Below are 22,589 nucleotides of genomic sequence, written 5' to 3' on the forward strand. Positions count from 1 at the left end.
GAGAGGGAGGGGTTGGATGTTGGGTTGAATCCGTGGAGGAATGAGAAGGTGCTGAGGGAGTGTTTTGCGACACTTGATGCGGAGATTCTGGGGGGGTGGAGCAGGATTGAGAGTATGGATAAGAGTCGGAGGTTGGGGTGGAGTGGGTGGGTGGATACGAAGGAAGGGATTAGGGATGCTATTAAGCAGTTGGCGGAGTTAAAGATGGTTCCTAATGTCAAGTAAAAGCGAGGTTTGATTTGCTATGATACAATTTCTAGCTTTTGACTACTAAGTCTTGTTTCCCAGGAAGAAGGTTTTCGGCTTCTACTTCATAATATATCAGGAAAGTAGTTCACGCTCATATTTTAATCCTACGTTGTACTCATACGCTATTAAATATAACACTTAGCTAATATCAATCCCCATTTCCCCCAATTTGAAATACTTTGAACTGAAGTAGGGAAAAGAAGGGGCTGCGCTGCGGCCAAGTCGCTCTCAAACCTGATTTGATCATCGTTGAAATCATTCTTAGAGCAAAGTCTCATCGCTCTGCCTCTGTGAGACTTGTTAGGAGTAGAGTAACTGCGATGATACTACAGAAAATAAACAGAATAAAATACAGTGTTCCCGTTTCTGTCTTTTATACGGTAGTAAAATAGGGGCTCTAGGCCACTTCGGGTTAGATCTGACCATGGCTTTAAGTTACGACCCACACCCATCCTGATGTTGAAGATGATGACAAGATTCTATCAATCGGCCATTTTCAACCATCCTCTGCTTGCATTCCTCCTGTCACCGGATGTTTTTGATTTGTTTATTTCGGCAGTTCTTTGAATAACAAGCCTGCCTTTTGTCGCAGCATCATTCATCATGACCCCTGGACTGGATCTTGCGCCAAAGAGAACCCGAGAAAGTATGTCCAAAGTTCGAACTGGATGCAGCATTTGCAAAGCTCGTCGAGTGAAATGCGATGAAGTGAAACCTATCTGTCGACGTTGCGCCATTGGAGGTCGAAAATGCGAGTACAACAACGCACGTGCAGCACCACGACGTCGAAACGTAATCACGGTATATCTGCCTCCTACGCAAAGTCAACCGGTGTTCTTCGTAAATGACCGCGGCCTCGACTTCTTCCACCAGAATCTTGCTGCGAAGTTGGACGGACAATTTGATTCAAAGTTCTGGAGCAAGCTTGTATTGCAACTATCACACTCCGAACCATCAATTCGACATTCCGTATCAGCCATCAGCGTCATTTATCAAGACGTCGAATCATCTTTACGGCATCCGGCAAGCTATGTCAATGCCAATCCCGAGGCTCAACAGGAGTGGAACAGGGCAGTGAAGAGCCTGTCAGCTCGAATTCAAGCGCATCCCAACTCGAACTTGGTACCTTTGGTCTGCTGCCTTCTGTTCACGTGTATCGAGTTCCTCAGGGGCAATGTTGAATCTTCTATGCTTCACGTTCAGAGTGGATTCAATATTCTAGCCGCGCTCCGTCGCAATAGCTATTGCGACGCAGCCACGGATATAGGGTTCAATCTCTCGTCCAACGATCATAAAGCCATCGAAGATCACGTTGTTCCAATGTTCTCACGTCTGGGTATACTGTGTTCTCTCATTGGCAGAATACCTCCGCCAATATACGCTCCTACAGCTAAAGAAGACTCTCCCCAGGAAGACCTTACTGATTCTAGACGACGGCTCGTTGAAATCTCAGTTACCTGCCTCCGATTTATTCGCGAAGCCAGTCTTAAGGCAGCTATGTTCCAAATTGACGTCGACGATTTCGTTGAACAGATTAAGCTTCAAACAAGGCTGGACGCATGGTGCGACCAGCTAGACGGACTTCTTGGACGAATGCAGGCTGCCGGTAACCCGGCGAAACAGGACACGCTCAATCTACTTTTGGTACAATACAAGGTCATTTACATCTGGATACGAGTCTGCACCACAGCTGAGGAAACGGCCACAGACTCTTACCACACCGACTTTGAAGAGCTTGTGCATTACGCGGAACAGATCGCTAATTCAGGCGTGGGAATGCCAACACGGCAACCGCTGTCTTTCGACATACAAATCCTGGCGCCTCTGTACTATACCGCGCTGAAATGCCGCCATCCCGCACTACGAAGACGCGCGCTAGAAATTCTGCAATTGGCGCCTCGGCGAGAAGCGCTCTGGAATGCACATCATGCATACGTAACTGCCAAACGAGTGATCGAGCTGGAAGAAAGGCATCTCAACGGGCAAGAACTGCCAGACGAGACTTCGAGACTGCATGGTCTCCCCCTGCCCGATGATGAGTCTCGGATTCACAACCTGGACGAGATGCCTTTTGACTTTCGGAAGCTTGACCACAGCATCGTGCCCAGCCCGACTTATCCAGGCACGCTTGAAGCTGTGTTCCAGACGAAGCCGTGGGGGCTATTGGGAGAGTGGCGGACAATCACGGAGTATATCAAGCTATGATGCAGTGGGTATCTGTTGTTGGTTGTTCTAGAAGTAGAGGGCGCTATCTATGATATGTCTCCAGGGTTTCCAGCTAAGACTTCCTCCGTCAATACAGTGACCAAAAACACCTGCTAATCCGAACTGTATTGCTGATCGAGCTAATACATATACCTCGACAAGTTCTAAAATCACCACAAGAAAATCTATCCGAGATACTACACTCGCAGTTTTATCCTCGGCCGAATAACTTCAAGGCTTATACCTCTGTTGTAAGTGATGGTCTTCCACATACGAGCTACCCGTGGCAAGATCAGCCTTTCTGTGCTGCTTGACCGACCAGTCCGCGCTGCTCCACCGGCCACCAAACGCAATACCAGGGTGCAATACCGTCATCGCAAGTACTGCCAGGAAAATTATCGGCCCCTCCAATATCATAAAAGAAACCTCGTCATTGGCAATGGGTCCATTGAAACCTTGCTGCAGCTCTGCAACACGGTATACTGAACGGATGAAGATGAGCACAACAGCCGCGCCGAGCGCATACTGGAACCAAGTGAACTTCTTCGTGACCCTCAGCTCGAGGAAGCGTACATCCTTGGCGCTCTCACTCGTCCTGCGCAGGCGGAATATGAATTCCAGCCACAATCCCATGAAGACGAGCAGCGAGACGACTTGAAATACAACGCCAGCGACCATGATGGCCCTTCCTGTCTCACTCCCAGAGTTATCATCGGCTGTGGCTGCGAGTCCGCCGCCGGCGCCTTGAAGGACAAGCGAGATGAAGTCGCTTGTCATGAAGGTGATTGCGTAGGTGCGCGGGCTGAAGCGGGAGATTTGCTGGCCGTAGACGATGATTATTCGGGAGAGGCAGAGGTAGAGGGCGCCGGTGAGGAATGCGGGGCCGATTGTTAGAGGGACGAGATAGCTATGAGGGTTGTCAGGACTCTGTTCTCGGATTTGGACGGGATGGATGATTGAGGGGGAAGAGAAGGCTTACATGATGAAATTGTTAAAGTCAAATGGGTTGCCATGCAGCATGATTCTGCCGGCATATCCAACAACCTCAAGAAGGAGACCACAGACAATGCCGACCGTGAATCCCCAAGTCTTGTACTTAATGCCAAGCCGAAGCTGCACTATCAGAAGCAGGCCAAAAGCAACAGCATAGACGGCATTGCCAGCAAGCGTGGGTAGATATTTTACCTGAGCGCAGCTGAGGGGACATTTTCCCACGGTGCAGTTGGCAGTGCTTTGGAGGGGACAAGCGTCTGGCATTTTGGCAGTGAATTCGAAAAGAAAGGATGAGAGTTAAATTGTAGAGCGAGGAAGAGGAAGAAAAAAGAATGGCTCGTGGCTATAAAATTTTGCACGATTGATTTAATGGATTGATCTGGGACCATTACCATGAAGCACTCCCACTCGTATATATATACTCTCGACTGTTCGCAGCCTTCCATTGACATCGACTCTCAGGATCTTTCTGCGTGCCTTCGCAATTCACGACATCCGGTCAAGAGGAGTTAATCAATTACGAAGCAGCCCTACAACCAGCGTGTGTCTAGCCTTGATCTCGAAACCCGCATGGCATGATTGGCCCAGCTCTATAGGTATACGAGGCTTGGAGGACCGGGGGGCGGGGGCAGATTTATCGAAACCTGCACACAAATCATCCTCTGTTCAGTGGTTGCTAGGTACGTTTTAACGTATAAAATCGAAGTTTTAAAGTACTCACGGAACAGAAATCCCCCTCCCCCCAAAAATACACTTTTTACACTTGTAGGGGGTTTGTCCGATGTGTCGTGTCCCCCCCCTTTAGTTAAGCTTGTCTAAGCGACGACTCTTAATTGGCGCACGGGCGAGCATCTCGTACCGGTCTAACCAAAAATGATCTCGTAACCGACTAACCAGAAAGGGAGTGCGCCTTCAAACATGCATTTGGGCGGGGGGAGCCGAGTTTATCTATATATTATATTTTCTAGTATTCCCAAGTTAACTTATTATTAGTACTATCAAAACTTATGCCTGCTACCATAGTAAGCGTCTATGATAGAATGTCTCCGACCCCCTCTCCCTCTATCTCACCTCACTCAGCTACTCGCCTCAGTCGCTTTCCAAGATATAACACCGATGCCGTGACTGACTGAGGTGAACCCAGCCTACGTTCTCTCATTGACGCCATGGCCACCCAATCTTCTTCAGAAGAGGGCCGACCCGTCCCAGAGACGGTCGTGCAGCAATCCATACTTCAGCAAGCACAAGCTGCTGCTGCCGCCCAGACTGACCCCGCGAAACGCACGAGACAGGAGGTCCTCCTGCAAAAGACTGACCTCTTCACTCCCAATGAGGTCGAGGACGACATACCCCCTCCTCCTTACGGCGAGATCTACGGCGAGATTCGCGACGAAAAGAACGGCCTGGGCACCAGTGCCCATGTCACTGATGACGGCCGTGTCAATATCCGCATCAATCAGTTCAGCCGCCGTTTGTCCCAGATCTTTACTCCTGCTTTACGTCAACAAGTCCAGAGTGTCCAAGATAGTCGCCCGCCTCCTCTCCCCTACATTCCCCCTTCCTTGGGAAGCGAGGAGGGAGTTCCTCCACCCCCGTCCTTGAACATCGTCATCCAGGTCGTGGGCTCACGCGGAGACGTGCAACCCTTCGTTGCCTTGGGGAAAGTCTTGAAAGATACCTACGGCCATCGCGTACGTCTAGCGACTCATCCTAACTTCAAGGGCTTTGTGCAGGAGAATGGCCTGGAATTCTTCAGCATCGGCGGCGACCCCTCCCGGCTAATGGCATTCATGGTTAAGAATCCCAGCCTGGTTCCGGGTTTTCGCAGTCTACTCAGTGGAGATGTCGGTCAGCAAAGGAGAGATGTTGCCGAGTACATTCAAGGCTGCTGGCGATCATGTTACGAAGCCGGTGACGGGATGGATCATCGTGCTACCGACGATGACGAGCCTGTAGCAAGACCCTTCGTCGCCGACTGTATCATCGCCAACCCCCCAAGCTTTGCTCATATCCATTGTGCAGAGAAGCTGGGCATTCCTCTCCATATCATGTTTACTATGCCATATTCCTCCACCCAGGCCTTTCCGCATCCACGTAGGCTTTTTGATTTTACCCTATCCCCTTCGGTTATGTTTCGTCTCGTGTGCTCTGCCTCCTATACATTTCACAAACTTGAAATATAGGCTCTATTTACTTCCGAATCGTTTTGAATAGGAAATAACTAATTCCCGTGATCTAGTGGCCAATATCCAATCCTCTAATGCCGACCCTCAACTTACTAATTACATAACTTATGCTATGATCGAAGTCCTCTCGTGGCAGGGCCTAGGTGATATCATCAACCGGTTTCGCAAGAAGTGTCTCGGTTTGGATCCCATAAGTCTGATCTGGGCCCCCGGGATGCTCCAGCGTCTCAAAGTCCCTCACACCTACTGCTGGTCTCCAGCCCTGATACCTAAACCAAAAGACTGGGGCCCTCACATATCCATCTCCGGGTTCTACTTTCTCAACTTGGCCTCCAACTACACCCCTGCCCCTGACTTCAAGGCATTCCTCGATGCCGGTCCACCCCCCGTCTACATAGGATTCGGGAGCATCGTTTTGGACGATCCTGATGCGATGACGGAGCTCATCTTCGAGACCGTGAGGAAGACTGGCCAGCGTGTCCTCCTTTCTAAAGGCTGGGGAGGCATGGGCGCGGACAGGCTTCGCATCCCCGACAGCGTCTTCATGCTGGGAAACGTGCCGCATGACTGGCTTTTCAAGCACGTCTCGTGCGTCGTTCACCATGGTGGCGCAGGAACCACCGCGGCAGGCATTACCGCAGGCCGGCCGACTGTAGTCGTTCCCTTCTTTGGAGACCAGCCTTTCTGGGGTGCCATGGTCGCGCGAGCAGACGCCGGCCCCGATCCGATCCCTCACAAACAACTCACAGCGGACAAACTAGCCGATGCCATTAACTTCTGCCTGGAGCCCAAAAGCCTGGAACGCGCTAAAGAACTCGCAACCAAGATCGCGGCCGAGCGAGGCAGCGACACAGGTGCTCAGTCATTCCATCAATATCTCGAGGTCGACCGACTCCGTTGCACCCTTGTACCATCTCGACCCGCTGCGTGGCGCATCAAGCGCACCCAGGTCAGGTTGAGCGCTTTTGCTGCGTGTACTTTAGCGAATGCAAATCTTTTGGATTTCCATGACTTGAAGCTCTTTAGACCACAAGAATATCACACCGACGAAGGTCCTTGGGATCCAATATCCGGAGGTGCTGCGGCATGTTATAGGGCGTTCAGCGGCATGGCGATGGGGGTAGCCGAGATTCCCTCGGAGACGTTGAAACCTTTCCACATTTCCGCTGGGTCCAGCCGACAGCGGCCCCAAGAATCAGTGCCGACAATGGCAAGGACAAGTGAGATCTTACATGTAAGTGAAAGATCAACTCCGTCAACTTCGCCAGAACAAAGTCAGACGAGCTTGGATGTGCAGAACTCTAGCCCCGGCCCAAACCCTGACATGTTGCGCCCAACGGGCGTGCATATAAGTAAAGGCGCGGGGCGTTTCGTAAGGACGTTTGTACAGATACCTATGGAAATCTCGGTGGGTTTAACCAAAGGATTTCACAACCTCCCTAAGCTTTGGAGAGACGATACGGTGCGCCCTCTTGAACAAATCAGCGATTTCAAGTCAGGCGCCATGGCAGCAGGAAAAGAGTTTAGCTTTGGGTGGTACGACGGCGTTACTGGCCTGGTCACCCAGCCGTGGAAAGGGGCCCAGAAAGAGGGTGCTAGCGGCTTTGTCAAAGGAGTCGGCAAAGGGATCGGAGGTTTTGCAACCAAGCCGTTCGCAGCCCTCTCTGGGATCCTCGGTCATACGATGAAGGGGGTACACAAAGAGGTGCAGAAGTTATTCGGCGGCAGTGTACAGAACTACATCATCACGTCTAGAGTAGCTCAAGGATACGAGGAGTGGCTGCAGAGCTCCGATGCAGAAAAGCAAGACGTCATTGGTCGCTGGAAACTGATGCAGAAATTCCTAAAGAAAAAACGCAACCCTGACGAGAGGGTTCAAGGTAAAATCAACGAAACCATTCGACTGTCAATCCAGGAGACGTCACCTAGAAACGCAGAAGAGGATACCAATATGGCCTGTGCTATAGCGATAGAGGATACGGGCGATGAAGACTTGCAGAAGGCATTGAAGTTTAGCATGCAAGGACACGAATATGATGCCGAGTATCGGTACGGGGAGGCTTCAGGGATGTGATGAACATTGTTTTCCTTTAGACGAATAAACTAGAATATAATTCGGCAAATCATTCGATACGTGAAGCCGTCGCTTCGAGACTCAAGAACGGAGAGTAATAGTTAGTTCTTGCAGGCCGAACTTCAAAGGTATTACCTTGCCTTGCCTTGACGGACTGTGAAACGAGTAGAAAATTCATCCCAAGACATGCTTTCTTTCATTTGAGGATTTTGTACATGTGCTATGGTGTGGGATTAAACGGCAGGCCAGTGTGCGTTTTGCTTTGCTTGGTTTATGCATATGAGTGCAGTTGAGTTGACTGCGGTGGTGTGCGCATGCAGATCTGGCGGTGTGGCAACGTGGTATACTGGCATAGGGAGAGTTGTAATTCGTAGTTATATATGCGGATAGGGAGAGGGGGTTTGACGTAACGGCTGGTGTACACGTGGTTGTGTATGTGGAAGCTGGACTGGCATAGACTGCTGGGTGAAGGGCTTGCAATTACTTGGATGGGCTATAGATCGCCTAGAGGGAGGGAGATGGTAATAAGTACTTTGGTTTTTTCTTTTTATTTATTTATGTCTTTCTTTTTCTCAAGTGAAGAGGGAGGTGGAAGTGGAGATGGAGGTGGAGGTGCTTACAGCGAATACCGTACCAGGCATTGGTCTAGCTATCGGACGTACATGTGCTGTTGACGTGCGTGGCGGTTTTTGAAGTCGACTTTCGATGCAATTGAAGGAGGTGGATGGAGACTTGAAGGCACTTTATGATTTCGATGACTTGTCGTTTTCAACTGCTTGTGGTATTAATACTCGAAGACATCCGCTCACTGTCGTTATATAACAGTGTTTCCCATATATTGACATGCTGTCAAAAGCAGAGGAGTAGTTAGGTATGATTCTGTATATTGAGATATAGCATGCCTTGGATAGATAGTTGAACAACACTTGCGCATGCAGCGTTTCTGCCACACAGAAGAGGTCAGTATTAGCGAGAGGGAAATGTGGGATTCCATTTCCTAGACTTTCGTTTAGAACAGCAGAAAGTAATAGGAGGTTGGCTTAGTGAGACAAAGTCGTCATATGGTAGTTTTAGTTCTAAAAATAAATACAAGTGAAGGATAGTACTGTAGTGTAGATGCTTACTTTCCAGACCGCTCCAATGAACCATGACCTATATTGATATTCGGCTCTGAAAGGGGCTGACAGCTATTGATCAGGGAATCGATGACTTCAGAGGAATGTGAGGAATATCAAGGAAAGGTTCAAGTTAGTTTGTGAAGCTGATGCAATGACGCATGTTGCCACGTGCGATGACGAGCATTAATTGTGAGTACTTGGATGCTGGGCTGGGGACTAAGATTTCTGATTTCCCAGCAAAGTTACGATCAGCGAATTGGTATGAATGGAATGGCAAGTGCTACGCGAAACGGTAAGTTGCATGAGTGAAGTGTCTATCACAATGGAAGTATCACAACAAGACAATAAGGTGATGGTGATGTATCATCAGTTAGTCGAAGAGGAATACCTCGGAAAGAAAGATCTCAAGCCTTTGCTCGGGAGATGAAACAATGTGTACGGTACCGCTCAAACCCCATTCCAATAAACGCCAGCGCTATCCATACATATATACAACGACTCAAAAGGGCCAATAATGAGCCGATTTCCTGCAATGCTCAGCAACGCGAGCATCCATCATCCATCAGCCTATAGCTACCACCTGTCACTCGAAGCCTCCCAAGACCGTGTCAAGTTCACTAAGATCTCATTGACGATGTAGATCTGCTGTCCATGCTCCCAACGTCGGATGAGGATTCGGAATGTGATGCACATGTGCCCTGCGAGTTGGCGGTGCTGGTGGAACTCCTCCTGCGTGCTGCCGAGGCCGCAGCCTCCATCTGCTTTTGCGTGTGTCGGTGCATGGAGCGAGCGTATGATGAGATGGCATTTGCAGACGGCATATCCATGTCGTTATATTCTGGAGGAGGAGAGGCAAGTTGCGTGTTGTATTGTGATGAGGCGGAAGGCATGGTGGCAGGTAGACGACGAAGTGTGTGGAAAATCGTATGTTGAGAGATGGGGAAATGGAATGGATGGAATGGATGATAGATGATGACTTGTGGATGATTGTAGACACAGGCTGACCTGTACCTGTATGTTGCTTTTGGGTATGCAGAGTTAAATAGGGAAGTGTTATGGATAGAAGAAATGGATCAGCTGTCTATATATATCAATCAAGTGTGCCATGTCCGCCATGCCATGGAACTTAGCGACTGCTCGATCTACGCTTTCTGCAGGGCGGCGTAGGAGGAATCCTCCATGTATCACGCCGCACCCGTCATAGGCCATGTCATTCTAGATGCGACGGGCCGAAGCACTCTAGGCCTCATGTAATATCCTCAGATGGTCTTTGATCTACATGATTAGGCCAGGAAGAGGAGATATCTTCATCCCCAGGACAAGATGATGGGGTTTTGCATGCACATCACTTTCTCTCTCTATACCCCTTAGCCCGTACAGTAAGTACTATCAGATGTTTCTTTCAATCCACTCTCACACGTGCGAAAAGCATCAACTACCTACCTACTTACTTAGTAGCTATTCAATCCAAACACCTTCACTTCCAACTACCATATTACATAAGCAGGGCATAATATCTCGCCAAGGCAGATTCCGATTCAGAAACATGGGGATACCTACCTACCAGTAGGTACCGAGAGTCAAGATGACGACAAAATGACGGCTCTTGCTCTATCCCTCGTCGTCGTCGTCCTTCATCTTCATCAGCTAAACAGAAACAGGGAACCCTTAGTGCATAGCAAGTCTTGGCATACGCAACCAAGCAAGGCATCTCCACAAAAGCCCAGCCCCAACCCAGCCATCCGTGCGCGCTAGTGCGAATCTGGCCATTCACAGACGGCAGACAGGCGGGAAGGATTGTGGTGTGCACCGTGCACGCACCCACCCGTTTAAGGGGGGGAGGGGGGGCTCTCCGCATCGCATGGCATGCAGGTAAGGGTATTATAAGGGATACTTTAGTCACCCACCCGTTCAAGGGGAGGGGAGGCGGAGCGTTTCTCCGTAGGGTAAGGGATGCTTCGTGCATACAGTACTGTTGCATGATGCAGGCGTGCATGCGTGACCCGGTGTTGTAGGTAGGTAGGCAGGCAGGTATCTCTGTAGATTAATTATTATGAAAGCATGGCATGTAGACTGTATCGCTTTTCTTTCATCTCATTCTACGTAACTTTATCTATACTGTAAACTCTATCTGCATTTTACGGCTAAGGATCTTGACAATCTATCTTCCACTCACTTCACGCACGCCTGTTATTATCCCCGTTGCTGCTGTTTCTTTTGAAAGTGCACTAAGATCAACGCTTTACTGATCGATGCACGTCGTCGCCATGATGTGGTCTGGTCTGGTCATCAGGCCTACAAGCGATATTGCATACTGTAGCTATGATGTACCTTCCAAGTTAACCATGTCATGTTATGTTGATAAAAGAAAAGTGATCGTGATGACCTGACGCGCGATTGAGTCCGAGTCCGCGATGATATACTCGGTAGGCGAGGTAGGTAGGTAGGTAGGCGATGATGGTGGTTGTGTTATGCATGTCAGTCAGCCTGATGCTAGAGGTGAGGTGGCGACAAGGAGCGTCATCCAACCGGAAGGGTGCTAGGGGCGAGGCTGGGACGGCTAAATATTTCGTATTTCGTATCCCGGTATTTCATTCCCCAGATGGCTGACGGACGACTGATCGGAAGCGCAATTAATCTCTCCCTTGCTAGTGTTGTGCTTAGCATGTGCGCATGTGCATCATTCCCTATTTGAGCTCAATTAATGCATCTTAAAGTACCACCTAGTCAACCTAGGTAGTTAATAGGTATAGTATAGAAGTCCATCAGCTATCAGGATTGAAGCTCTAGAATTATTACTACTTGTAGATACCAAAGGAAACGCCACAGCATAATCCACAAAGGTAGTGAGTTGCTCTACTCGTAACAAGTCTCATAGAGGAGGGTGACGACAATGATCAATTCAGGTTTGCAAGAAACTTGGCGCTGCCCCCTTTATGTTTTCTCTCTCAGCGTTGAAGTCAACATAACAAGATATATTTCTCCAACTTTGACTCAATATCATCCATCACTTGGCAATATAATCCCTTTGATAATCCTATGTCAAATTGTCAGACAACTCTGTCCCAACCGGTGTGGAGAGTCTCTTGTGCGAATAAAGAGCAGAGAGAACATGATCAGTGCTAGTAGCTCGTCTGAAACATAACTCAACATGTACATACACCTAAACTTCCAATCATCCATTCATCCCCTCGCCGGCCCCTCATCACCGCAACGATGCACAATGATGCAACCCCCGCCCCCGGCGCGCCATCTCTTAAATCCAATGGGTTCCTACAGTAGATGTGATCATGGTATACTCCCGAGATCTGCCTCAGCGTACGTACAGTACAGTACAGGACGCCGTATGTCAATCAGTGCGTAGGCATAGATATACAGAAATTGCTAGATTGAGGGGCTGGCTATGATTTGGTACCGTGAGTTCTAGGCACCTACCTGCCTTACTGTATGTAGCCCAGCCCGGCTGGGTGGCACGGTAAGCGAGAACCCCCTTTTATTTTCTCTTTCCTGTTTATTTTCATCAAAATCAACCAGTCAATCAATTAATCAGTAAACCACCTCTGCCCGAGGGCTTTCATTCCCTTTCTCTCAAATTCTGCTCTGCAATTCGCTCTGAAACTACACTTTGTGCTGTTTTCAGTTGGTGGTTATATAGAGAAGGGCGGGGTTGTAAAGGAGTGGAGAAGGATATGTGGGACTTTGATGATAGCGTACAGTACCTAGGCCTGGCAGAGAATGAAATATTGATAAATGAGGCGCTACCTAAATATTCTCATCATCTTGAATTGTGAAGTGTATATGCAAGGTTCAGGTTCTATATATTGCTCGTTTCAAATCCGGCATCGAACCGAACTATGCCATTGGGGTATCAAATTACTCCATACTCGTACTATACATATACACACCTTAACCATCACCACTTCCTATCTCAAGTCTAACCCGGACTTCCCTGACCAAAGCCTTGGCCTCCTCAACCTCAACACCATCCTGACATAACTCCGTCGCTAATTGCATCGCCCTAGTATAATCACCCATCCTCATAGCAAATTTCGCCAGCCACATCCGTGCTTTCGAAGTTGCAGCCGTGACTCCCGTGCCCCTATCTCCACTCGCTCCACCTGCAGTTGGTCTCGACTCGTCGTCCGAGGATTGCGAGTCTGCGTGGATATTGATAACCGATGCTTCCATATCAGCAGCTCCTTCTTCTTGAGCGACGCACATCTCCATGTAAGCTTTCGCTTCTCCCATCTCCTCCATTCGCTCATACATTCCTGCTATCTGTAGCAAGACTTCAGGGTCCATTGCTCCTCCCTTGTCTCGACCTCCACTACCAAAAGAGCTTCCTACTCCTGCATCGTAGTAGCTATCTGCAAGCAGGGCTCTCTTGAGAGCTTTGATGCCTTCTATCTCCCGTCCCATTTTCTGTAAACAGGATCCTACGGCCATCCACATTTTTCCATCCCAGGGTCGTAGGCCTGCTGCACGCTTGTAATACCACAAGGCGTATGCGTGCATCTCAAGCACTTCATAGGTCTGACCTAGGCCGTACCACGCTCTGTAATCTCTCCGGTTAACATCTACCGCTCTTCGGTATGATTCTATGGCGGCGTGAGTATTTTTTAATTCGACATATTCATGACCCATCAATGTCCAAGCACTGAGGCATGACCTGTCAAGTGTCAAAGCACGCCGGAAGTATTGAACAGCCTTCTCGTGCGACGATAGTAATGAATAGTAATTGCCAATGACAACGCAAGACTCGGGTCGGAATTTGTCTACCGTAGAGCAGAGATGTGCAAGAAAGGACAATTTTGGTCGGAGGTTCATGACGTAGAGTATGTTGGAATAATGATCCAGCGAGTCAAGTCTATGAGGGTGTAAGGCGAGGAGGTTACTGAAGTGAGCATCAGCTGCTAGGAAGTCTTTGATGTGGTATGCAAGTAGTGCTAAGCAGGTGAGCAGGAAAGGACTCGTTGGGAATATGGATAGAAGCTGGTCCAGAGAGTTTGAAAGGTTGGGTGTTGATTGGTAGAGTTCGAGGGATGTGTGAAGATGGAAAATGAACGAGACGATATTTTGTGGAAGGTGTGGTGATATTCGATTAAGCTGCAGAACAGTCAGTATTGGGTTTTTGTGGGGAAAAAAGCTTACATACATCCTCAACTCGTCCGATTAAAGAGGTCATTTCCAACCAACAGCCCCAATTCATAGGATAAAGATGTACACTTCGTATCAACCACCGCATAGCTTCTTCTTCACTCTTATCTTTTGCCAATACCATACCATAGCTAGATCATTAGCAATGCTTTATCACCAAAGGACATGTCTTACAGGTACTCTAGCCAACCCTGACTTCCAACAACTTCTCCGGCTTCGGTAGTATGCTCCTGGAACCAATTTTCCAGATATCGACTTATGGTCACCAGTTGCTTGTTGGTCGTATTCCCTCCATCATGGGGCCCCATCACCATCTCACTGTCCTCATCCTTTTTCTTTTCGCCAGACATGTATTTTGCGTATAAAGCCAAGAATATGCTCTTTTGACTCAGTTTTGGTAGTATTGGCGCCAATTTACCATCAGCTCGACCAGACGATACTCTCGCTTTGCCTTTTCCTTTCGGGTTCGTGGTATTTTCAGGCCCTCTCGTTGAAGTTGATGATAAAATTCCAGACAGGACTGTATCTGGCAGGAAGACTGCTGCACAACGATCGAATTCCCGACAATCAAAGAACGACTTTGCCAAAAGATACTGATTTATCTCCTTTGCCTCTAGCTGTGCTTCTTCCGGGTCGAGATTTCCAGTGACGACGATCGGAGGGAGGCCGTCGGGAGGAACTTCAGTCATCTGCGAGTCCTCGGGTTCCGACGCTTCATCAGTTGGGGGGATGGATGTGAGTAGTTCTGCGGCCCTGTGTTCATATTAGCAGGGGTCCTTCGGTCCAGAAGAGAATTGAGTACCACTTCGCAGACTGATATAGACATCTCTCGGAGCATTTTACTACAGCTTCTTGTAGAGCCGCTCTCAGCTGTGCAGTGTCTCGCTCTGTGAGCGCCATTGTTACGGCAGCTTTATCAGCGAGTCACCACGAGTCACCAGGCGAAGTCGATATTCATTGAAATCAGAGCTACCGCTGTAGGTACTGTACGGTGGGGGGTGGTTTGTTTGTTGCGCCTCCAGGTTGACGCGTCGAGCTCCAGCAACAATATGACAACAGAGAGAGCTAGTTATAGTCGCACGAGATTCGGGATTGCTGGTCAAAGTAATGCTAAAGCAGCGGTGACGTTTATTCGGAATTCAAGAGAAATGTGATTGTTTCCGAGCAAGTACAAATATTTTGTCTCGATTGCTTCTCACGACTATTTACTCACCTCACCTGCGTATGCGGGAAATCGCGACCCACCGCACGCACCGTACCGCCGTACCTTGACTTGACCCCTGATTTCTGCCACCCCACCAATTCACACCGCCTTTGGACTTTGTGTACCGTCAATTATAGGATTCTCAGCTCTCTTCCTTCCTTCCTTCCTTCCTTCCTTCCTCCCTCAACACTTACGCAATCAATCCAAACCGTCCAACAGTTGCGACCACTGCTATTATAGATATGGCCAAAACTACAACCCTCAAGGAGTTCGAGTCAGTCTTCCCCAAGCTGGTCGACGATCTCCTCGACCATGCAAAGAAGTACAACCTCCCTGAGCAGTTTGTCAAGTGGTACAAAGCTGTAAGTTTGAGTCCCAACGAGGAGACGAGCAAATACCAAGAATCGTTGAACTGACAATATATCCTACATCTAGTCTCTCCAGGCCAATGTCATCGGTGGAAAATGCAATCGCGGCATGTCCGTTCCCGACTCCGTCTCCCTCCTCCTCGAGAAGCCGCTTTCAGAAGAACAGTACTTCCTAGCCTCAACTTTAGGATGGATGACCGAGCTTCTGCAAGCCTTCTTCCTTGTCTCCGATGATATTATGGACACCAGCATTACTCGTCGAGGTGCGCCATGCTGGTACCGTCAACCTGAGGTCGGAATGGTTGCTATTAACGATGCATTCATGCTTGAATCCGCCATCTACACTCTTCTCAAGAAATACTTCCGCTCCCACCCTGCATACGTTGACCTCCTCGAACTCTTTCACGAAGTTACATTCCAAACCGAGCTTGGTCAATTGTGTGATCTCCTCACTGCTCCTGAAGACAAGATCGATCTAGACAACTTCTCGATGGAAAAGTACCGATTCATTGTTATTTACAAGACTGCCTACTACTCCTTCTACCTCCCGGTTGCACTCGCTCTTCACCAACAAAATATTGCCACCCCGGAAAACCTGAAGCAAGCGGAAGACATCCTGATCCCTCTCGGCGAATACTTTCAAATCCAGGACGACTACTTGGACAACTTCGGTCTCCCAGAACACATTGGCAAGATCGGTACCGATATTCAAGACAACAAGTGTTCATGGCTCGTCAACCAGGCTCTATCGATCGCTACTCCCGAGCAGAGAAAGATCCTCGAAGAAAACTATGGTCGCAAGAACAAAGATAATGAGGCCGTGGTTAAGAAGCTGTACATTGACCTGAAGTTGGAGCAAATGTACAAGGACTATGAAGAGAAGCGTGTCGGTGAGATCAGAAAGATGATTGATGAGGTTGATGAGTCTGGGGGCTTGAAGAAGACTGTTTTCGAGAGCTTTCTGAGCAAGATCTACAAGAGAAGTAAGTAGGTTTGTCGCGTGTAGGGGGGGAGGGGTTACGAATATTCATGAAAAGTTTCTTGAAGCCATCAAGCTTATGCAATCGCAATACCTTTGTGGGTCCCACATGTTAGACATTTAGCTTGAGCTCTAATTCTCTGATATACCCATTTTTAAGGCCGTCGGTTTAGTTCATTTACAATTGTGTCCTCGTTTTGGATGTCATGTGTCTATATTGCTATTTTCCTCACCCCTATCCTCACTTTCTCTTCCCCTCGTTCCCTCAACTCAATTCCCTTCCTCCCTTCCCCCCGAAACTCCTCCACACAGCACAACTTCCGATACGCCTCCAGCCACCCCTACCACAATCGGTGTTCTGACCAACACCCACACCGCCATGCCCGCACTCATTGTTCACCTCGTGCCCATGCCGCCCTCACATCCCAGATAAGCCAACAACTCGCACCTGTACTCGCCCAACAGCAATTCGCGGCGTAAAAATCTCAAAGGATTACGCTGGAGGTCTTTGGGGCCTGAACAGGATATCACGGCATAGATACTTAGTGCAAGGAGGGTTAGAGAGCAGGAAGAAGGCAGCTCCTAGGACGAAGAATTGTGCTGAGGTGGGTCCTTTTGCTGTTGGGTTCGGATTTGGATTTGGCTTCCCTGGTATTGGGACTGGTGTACGTATGATGGAGGAGGTGGTTCTTCTCCGTTAACATCCGGAGAAGGGTTTGGAATTACAGTGGATTGTTCTCGTGTATGTGCCAGCATCTTGTGTGGGCGCGCGTGTTTGTATGTATATGTGCTTTTGTTGTAGTTCTTCTTAAAAGATTTCTCTATATTTCATAATGCAGGGATGTGAGGTTTACGTGCTGGGAGTAAAGTAGGGGGGCTGTGTACAGCTCGTGAGGCTCTACTCGTCATTGCAAAGAGGATGGCGAGACTACTTTCACGTGGAGATGGAATTTTCAAAATTTCTATATTTATTGATATCTTATTCAAACGTCTCTATTAGACATAGAGACGTTTTCATTCTACGGTTAGTTCTAAAAGGCCGCCGTTATGAGAATTGCAATCCCAGAATCACTATATACTTTTTTAACTCCAACATACTCCCATCAACATAGTATGAGGTATCTTGACTACCTACCTACCTAACTATCAATGACCCCCCTTAACCCCCTAACCTCCTCCCCACTCGCCGCCTCCCCCCCATCAACAATAGCACTACTATGAAACCACCTCGCCCCGGTCCCCCTCATCAACTCGCCCACATTCCCCACCCTGACCCCTCCCCCAACAATAACGTCAATTCTCTCCCCCGCCGCCTCCACTAGTCCCCTCAACACCTCTTTCCCCTGCCCCTCCACCGCCGTTCTCGCGCCCCCACTACTCAACACAGCCGCAAACCCACACCCTACCAGAACCTCAAGCTGCGCCCGCATAGCCGCGCGCGGAATACAATCGAACGCCCGATGAAACGTACATGGTTTCCCGCCCGCGGCGCGGACGAGTCGCTTGTTGGCTTCTACATCTATTTGCACATTGATAGGTGGTGCTAGTGCTGGTGAGGGTGCTGCTGTGAGAACGCCGAATACGAATCCATCGGCTCCCGCTTCGCTGAAGTCTCTGATGGAGGATTCCATTTCCAGGAGTTCGGTGGAATTGTAAGTGAAGGAGGTAGCGTGTGGACGTATCATTACGTAGATGGGGATTCTGGTTGTGGTTATGGTTGTAGGGGATGGTTTTAGGGATAAGAAGGTTGAGAGGAGGGGCGTTAGACCGCCGACGCTGGGGGAGCGGCAGAGTTCGATGCGGGAGGCTCCTGTGGCGGCTGCGGTTTGGGCGGAGAAGAGGTTGAAAGAAGCTATTTCTAGGTGTGGCATTTTGGAATCTGATATCGATGATTGAGGGGGGGACTAGGTTGGCGAATGAGGTCAAGGAACGCGGTCTTGCCCCTGAAGGGGGAATGGAAGCCCATCACGTGAGATAGGAGTATGAGATTTACGGCTGGAATGAAATCGGATGAAGCTGGATGAGATAAGGATCTTGAGATGCGGGGACTTGATAGGTAAGGCTGTGCGAAGTCAAAGGTGGGTATTCGAACTGGCGTTGCTAGTCCGCGTGTACCTGCCTATTGTATGATACTGTACTTGACATCCCGTCTTACTATCTACCACCGAGTCACGACGTTGAAATATATAATAACAAGTTAAAAGGTCGGAAATGTAGTCTGGGATAGAAGTCTTTGGAGTCATATTTCAATATCAGTAAAAGTCATACCAGCTTGTAAACCCTTCATCATGGTCCGCCATTCTCTCGAATACTCCAAAGAGGAGCACAACACCGTGAACAGATATAAACACCAAGGTATCCATCTAACCCAGTTCCCCTTCCAATGTGAACCTCAACCCCTAACCCTCCATCCAGCCAACTACTCCCTCGAAACCATCCACACCATCATCAACACAACCCCCGTACTCCATGTATCCTTCTCCCCCTCCCCCAGCGACCCCTTCCCCGTAATCCTCCCCCTAATCGGCCAAATGGGTTCATTCTCCCACCCTTCTGCATCCCTCGCCGAGCCCCTAGACCTCTACCTCCACGGCTACGTCTCATCCCGCATTATGAATCTCACTTCCTCCACCTCCACCTCCTCCTCATCCCCTCCTAAAGGTCTCCCAGTCTGTATCTGCGCCTCGAAAGTCGACGGCCTAGTCCTAAGTCTCACGCCCTACTCGCACAATTACAACTACCGCTCCGCAGTCCTATTCGGACACGCGACATTGGTTGAGGATGCGGATGAGAAAATGTGGGCGATGGAGTTGATTACGAATTCCGTGGTGCCGGATCGTTGGAGACAAACAAGGGTTCCGCCTATGTAAGACTTATCTCCCTTTCTTCCTTCCTTCCTTCCTTCCTTCCCTTCTCCCATACTCCACAAATCAACCCCCACCCCCCCAAACATTTAAAACCCTCACATCTAACCCCCTCTCTTCTTCCCTCCCCAGACCATCAGAAATGCAAAGCACGCGCATCCTAAAAGTGACAATCGCCAGCGGCAGCGCCAAGATCCGGGAAGGCGTCCCCGAGGACTCGGCTGCTGATATGCAAAATATAGACAATATCTGGACGGGCGTGTTGCCGCTTTATGAACAGTATGGCGAGCCGGTTCCCGGGCCGTATAATAAGGTCGAGGAGGTGCCAGAACATGTGAAGGGGTATGGGGAGGAGACTAGTAGGGGGAACAGGGAGTATGCTGTTGAGGCGGCGCGGAAGGGCGCGCCTGTTAAGATTAAACAGAGGAATGAGGATGAGGAGTAGAAGTAGGAGGGGTTTTCAAGGGGGGAGGGAGATGGGGTTGCTTGTGCTTGCTTGCTTGCTTTTATGGACGTGATTATATAGAGGAATGTTTGAAGAGACAATTTGAAGTTTTGGAGAGTTTTAAAAATAAGGCAGGCATTGAGAGGAAGACACTTGTTATCTCAATGCCGAATCGATGTTGTTAACAGGCTGGAAATAACCAAACAAATATGACATAAGATCAAGAGGTCAAAACAACCCCTGGTGCAGTTTATAAATTTCAATTCGCTCAAAGTTACGCTCGTCAAGTACTATTATGATGTAATATGACATGAGATGCCGCAGACCCAGCCGAGCACTCCATGACCAATCCGTAGCTTTGTATAGCTCACCAACCAACTCCCTATACATTAAATAATACAGAAATAACCCTTATCCCCAGTCCTTCCCCAAGCTCATCATCCAAACCTCTGATATCCACCAGAATTATAAGCACTCGGCAAATGGAAGCCCGGACTTTGTGGAACATTTTGAGAATCCCCATAATTCCTCGACGCTGGATTAATTTCGTTCGACGAAACATTCGGAAATTTGGGCGTGGAAGGGACGGTTGGGGAGTTATTCCCATGCGTTGTTCCCCAACCGCCCAACGCATCCTCGCCCTGATGCGCAACGTCCGCATTATTCCAACCTCCATAGCCCTTCTCCTTCAGCTCCATCTGATCCATATATGCCTCCTCGCGCTCTTTCTCAATTTTAGCGTTATAAGTTTCGCGCTCGAGCGCACCGGCTCGTCGTTGGCGGATATAGTAGAAGACAAGGGCTGCGATGAGCAAAGCGCCTGCTGCGCCGCTACCGCCATAGATGGCGAGTTTGGTTGCTTGGGGGAGAGCTTGAAATTTTTGGGCGGTCGAAAGTGTGGGGGTCTGGGCTTTGAGTATTGCGTTCATTGCTGTTGAATTTCCACTATTTTTGTTTAGAACATTCATATGAATTGCACGAGTCCGACTTACGGGAGGCTCTTGATGCTTTGCCAGCTTCCGGTATTATCTGTCCATTCGTATGCCGATCCACTTGAGTAGTCTTTGATTTCCGCAGACTGCACATACATGTTATATGGTCCCTTGGAGTAGTCCGTCTCGCCTCCTGCCCACTCAATTGTGTATTTGTTGAGAGAAGAATCCCCTCCTGCCCAAATCCCGAGACGGACTGTCATGGGTGTCTGCGGGTAAGTTCTTCCCTGGTTTGCATCTGCGTAGTGGAGAGTTCTGACCACGGTAGAGTCGATGAGCCAATCCAGCTTGTCGGCTGTCCAGTCCACGGTATAGTTGTGAAAGTTTGCGCGGACGTCTGAAGATACAGGGTAGTAGATAGCTCTATCATAAGAAGTCGTGTTACCTTTACCGAAGTAGTTGGTTTCTGCGTGAGTCGAATTGCCGCCCATGAATTCCCAATCAATTTCGTCCAGATCATCGGATTCCAACACAATTGACGATACTATTCCCGTACCAGTGGCCGCTTTCATAACTACCGACACACTCCCAAACATAATATTGAATTTGGATTGGATTGTGGGCGAATCCAACCGCTTTGCCACAGTAAATTCTGCGCCATCTGATGTATAGTTGAGCGTTCCTGCGGTGATGTTGAAGGAGGTAGTGACAGTCGAGGAGGTATTAAAGTAAAAGGTATGGTTCATGCCAAAAGCAGGGTCATTGGGACAAGTGGCGTTGAGAGGATTGCACAAGGTGGAAGTCTGTCCCGCCACGGACGTGAGGAGGGCTGCAGCGCCTAAAAGGAATGTTACGAATCGCATGGTGTCGTTTGAAATGAGTGTATGTGATCGATTGAACAAATCAGAGAGTGACGGGAGTTTCCTACGTGTACATTACTGCAGGAAGGATTTCAAAGGAGTGTAATGTGCAGAATTGCACTGTGCAGAGGAATGAGCGGCGCGGTAAAGAGGAAGAAGGGGAAAAGAGAAGGAAGCTGGCTATTGCACATCGAGGCAGTTGGGGCTGGGGCTCAACATGGCTCTCGGGTGGCTGAGATTAGAAAAGGGGGCAACTGCACATGGCATGGTCTTGCAGTACTGTAGCGCTTTTCAGATAAGATAAGAAGGACTTACCGAGTCCGATTGTAGCTTAGCATGGTAATCGTAACATTACAGACTCAGATCCGGCAGGAGTACAGAATACTTGTCTGAAAAAGAGTGAAAGATTTGCTGATGGGGGAAGCCAGAATTATCCGAGGAGAAGACGTTGTTATATACCTACCAGGTACCAGTTGTGATGTGAAGGATTCGTGGCCTATTCGTCACTTAGCGCTTACGTGCGAGGCATAATTGATACAAGCTTTCTGTACCCCAGATGTAAGCTTACTGTACCCTCACTCTTCTCTTCTCTTCTCTTCTCATACTTCTAGTTTGAATGTCCACCATACTACAGGTGCTCTTAAGGCACCTAGGTAGTTTATACAAGTGTACGTATCATGTTAAAAGGGGGTTATAGCTAGATTCATGAAGCAAAAGCGTCACTAGAAGCATAACGGTTGTCGGCTTCCATTTCAAGCAATTGCGTTCATGGCATCATGCGGTCATCCACTCTCTTTCTTTCTGTCCAAGAGGAGCATCAGCCGCAAGGCGTTTTCAGCAATAGGGCAAGCACGACCATGCAATCCACATAGGTTGAGGTCGAGTATCAATGTCTCTTTTCCTTGTCCATTCGTCTGAATCCATTCCTCTGCAACCCAAGCCAGTGTCTACTGTT

General features: G+C 48.8%; 9 protein-coding genes across 9 annotated transcripts; 4 read left to right on the top strand and 5 right to left on the bottom strand.

Annotated features, from left to right (window-relative positions):
- Positions 1-852: 852 nt before the first annotated feature.
- On the top strand, positions 853-2,454 carry LHYA1_G008841 (uncharacterized protein; the record flags this gene model as incomplete). Its single annotated transcript, XM_031153758.1, has 2 exons — positions 853-1,585; positions 1,640-2,454. The coding sequence occupies 2 exons, from the start codon at positions 853-855 to the stop codon at positions 2,452-2,454; spliced, it is 1,548 nt and encodes a 515-aa protein (XP_031001205.1).
- A 231-nt stretch (positions 2,455-2,685) lies between these two features.
- On the bottom strand, positions 2,686-3,711 carry RSB1_0 (Sphingoid long-chain base transporter; the record flags this gene model as incomplete). Its single annotated transcript, XM_031153759.1, has 2 exons — positions 2,686-3,361; positions 3,434-3,711. The coding sequence occupies 2 exons, from the start codon at positions 3,709-3,711 to the stop codon at positions 2,686-2,688; spliced, it is 954 nt and encodes a 317-aa protein (XP_031001206.1).
- A 902-nt stretch (positions 3,712-4,613) lies between these two features.
- UGT80A2 (Sterol 3-beta-glucosyltransferase) lies at positions 4,614-7,707 on the top strand (the record flags this gene model as incomplete). Its single annotated transcript, XM_031153760.1, has 2 exons — positions 4,614-5,541; positions 5,687-7,707. 2 exons carry the CDS (start codon positions 4,614-4,616, stop codon positions 7,705-7,707), a joined length of 2,949 nt encoding a protein of 982 aa, XP_031001207.1.
- Positions 7,708-9,398: 1,691 nt separating this feature from the next.
- On the bottom strand, positions 9,399-9,715 carry LHYA1_G008844 (uncharacterized protein; the record flags this gene model as incomplete). Its single annotated transcript, XM_031153761.1, has 2 exons — positions 9,399-9,405; positions 9,459-9,715. 2 exons carry the CDS (start codon positions 9,713-9,715, stop codon positions 9,399-9,401), a joined length of 264 nt encoding a protein of 87 aa, XP_031001202.1.
- Positions 9,716-12,731: 3,016 nt separating this feature from the next.
- On the bottom strand, positions 12,732-14,882 carry cut23 (Anaphase-promoting complex subunit; the record flags this gene model as incomplete). The annotated part of the gene is made up of 4 exons (XM_031153762.1): positions 12,732-13,931; positions 13,981-14,113; positions 14,157-14,735; positions 14,785-14,882. 4 exons carry the CDS (start codon positions 14,880-14,882, stop codon positions 12,732-12,734), a joined length of 2,010 nt encoding a protein of 669 aa, XP_031001208.1.
- Positions 14,883-15,428: 546 nt separating this feature from the next.
- On the top strand, positions 15,429-16,545 carry fpp (Farnesyl pyrophosphate synthase; the record flags this gene model as incomplete). Its single annotated transcript, XM_031153763.1, has 2 exons — positions 15,429-15,548; positions 15,622-16,545. The coding sequence occupies 2 exons, from the start codon at positions 15,429-15,431 to the stop codon at positions 16,543-16,545; spliced, it is 1,044 nt and encodes a 347-aa protein (XP_031001203.1).
- A 1,127-nt stretch (positions 16,546-17,672) lies between these two features.
- On the bottom strand, positions 17,673-18,404 carry cutc-1 (Copper homeostasis protein cutC-like protein; the record flags this gene model as incomplete). The annotated part of the gene is made up of 1 exon (XM_031153764.1): positions 17,673-18,404. The coding sequence occupies one exon, from the start codon at positions 18,402-18,404 to the stop codon at positions 17,673-17,675; it is 732 nt and encodes a 243-aa protein (XP_031001204.1).
- A 417-nt stretch (positions 18,405-18,821) lies between these two features.
- Positions 18,822-19,842, top strand: LHYA1_G008848 (uncharacterized protein; the record flags this gene model as incomplete). Its single annotated transcript, XM_031153765.1, has 2 exons — positions 18,822-19,399; positions 19,530-19,842. 2 exons carry the CDS (start codon positions 18,822-18,824, stop codon positions 19,840-19,842), a joined length of 891 nt encoding a protein of 296 aa, XP_031001200.1.
- Positions 19,843-20,279: 437 nt separating this feature from the next.
- LHYA1_G008849 (putative extracellular glycosidase) lies at positions 20,280-21,637 on the bottom strand (the record flags this gene model as incomplete). The annotated part of the gene is made up of 2 exons (XM_031153766.1): positions 20,280-20,787; positions 20,835-21,637. The coding sequence occupies 2 exons, from the start codon at positions 21,635-21,637 to the stop codon at positions 20,280-20,282; spliced, it is 1,311 nt and encodes a 436-aa protein (XP_031001201.1).
- Positions 21,638-22,589: the final 952 nt, after the last annotated feature.

Source organism: Lachnellula hyalina, assembly GCF_007821495.1.
Source record: "Lachnellula hyalina strain CBS 185.66 chromosome Unknown contig00272, whole genome shotgun sequence".
Lineage (NCBI taxonomy): Eukaryota > Fungi > Ascomycota > Leotiomycetes > Helotiales > Lachnaceae > Lachnellula > Lachnellula hyalina.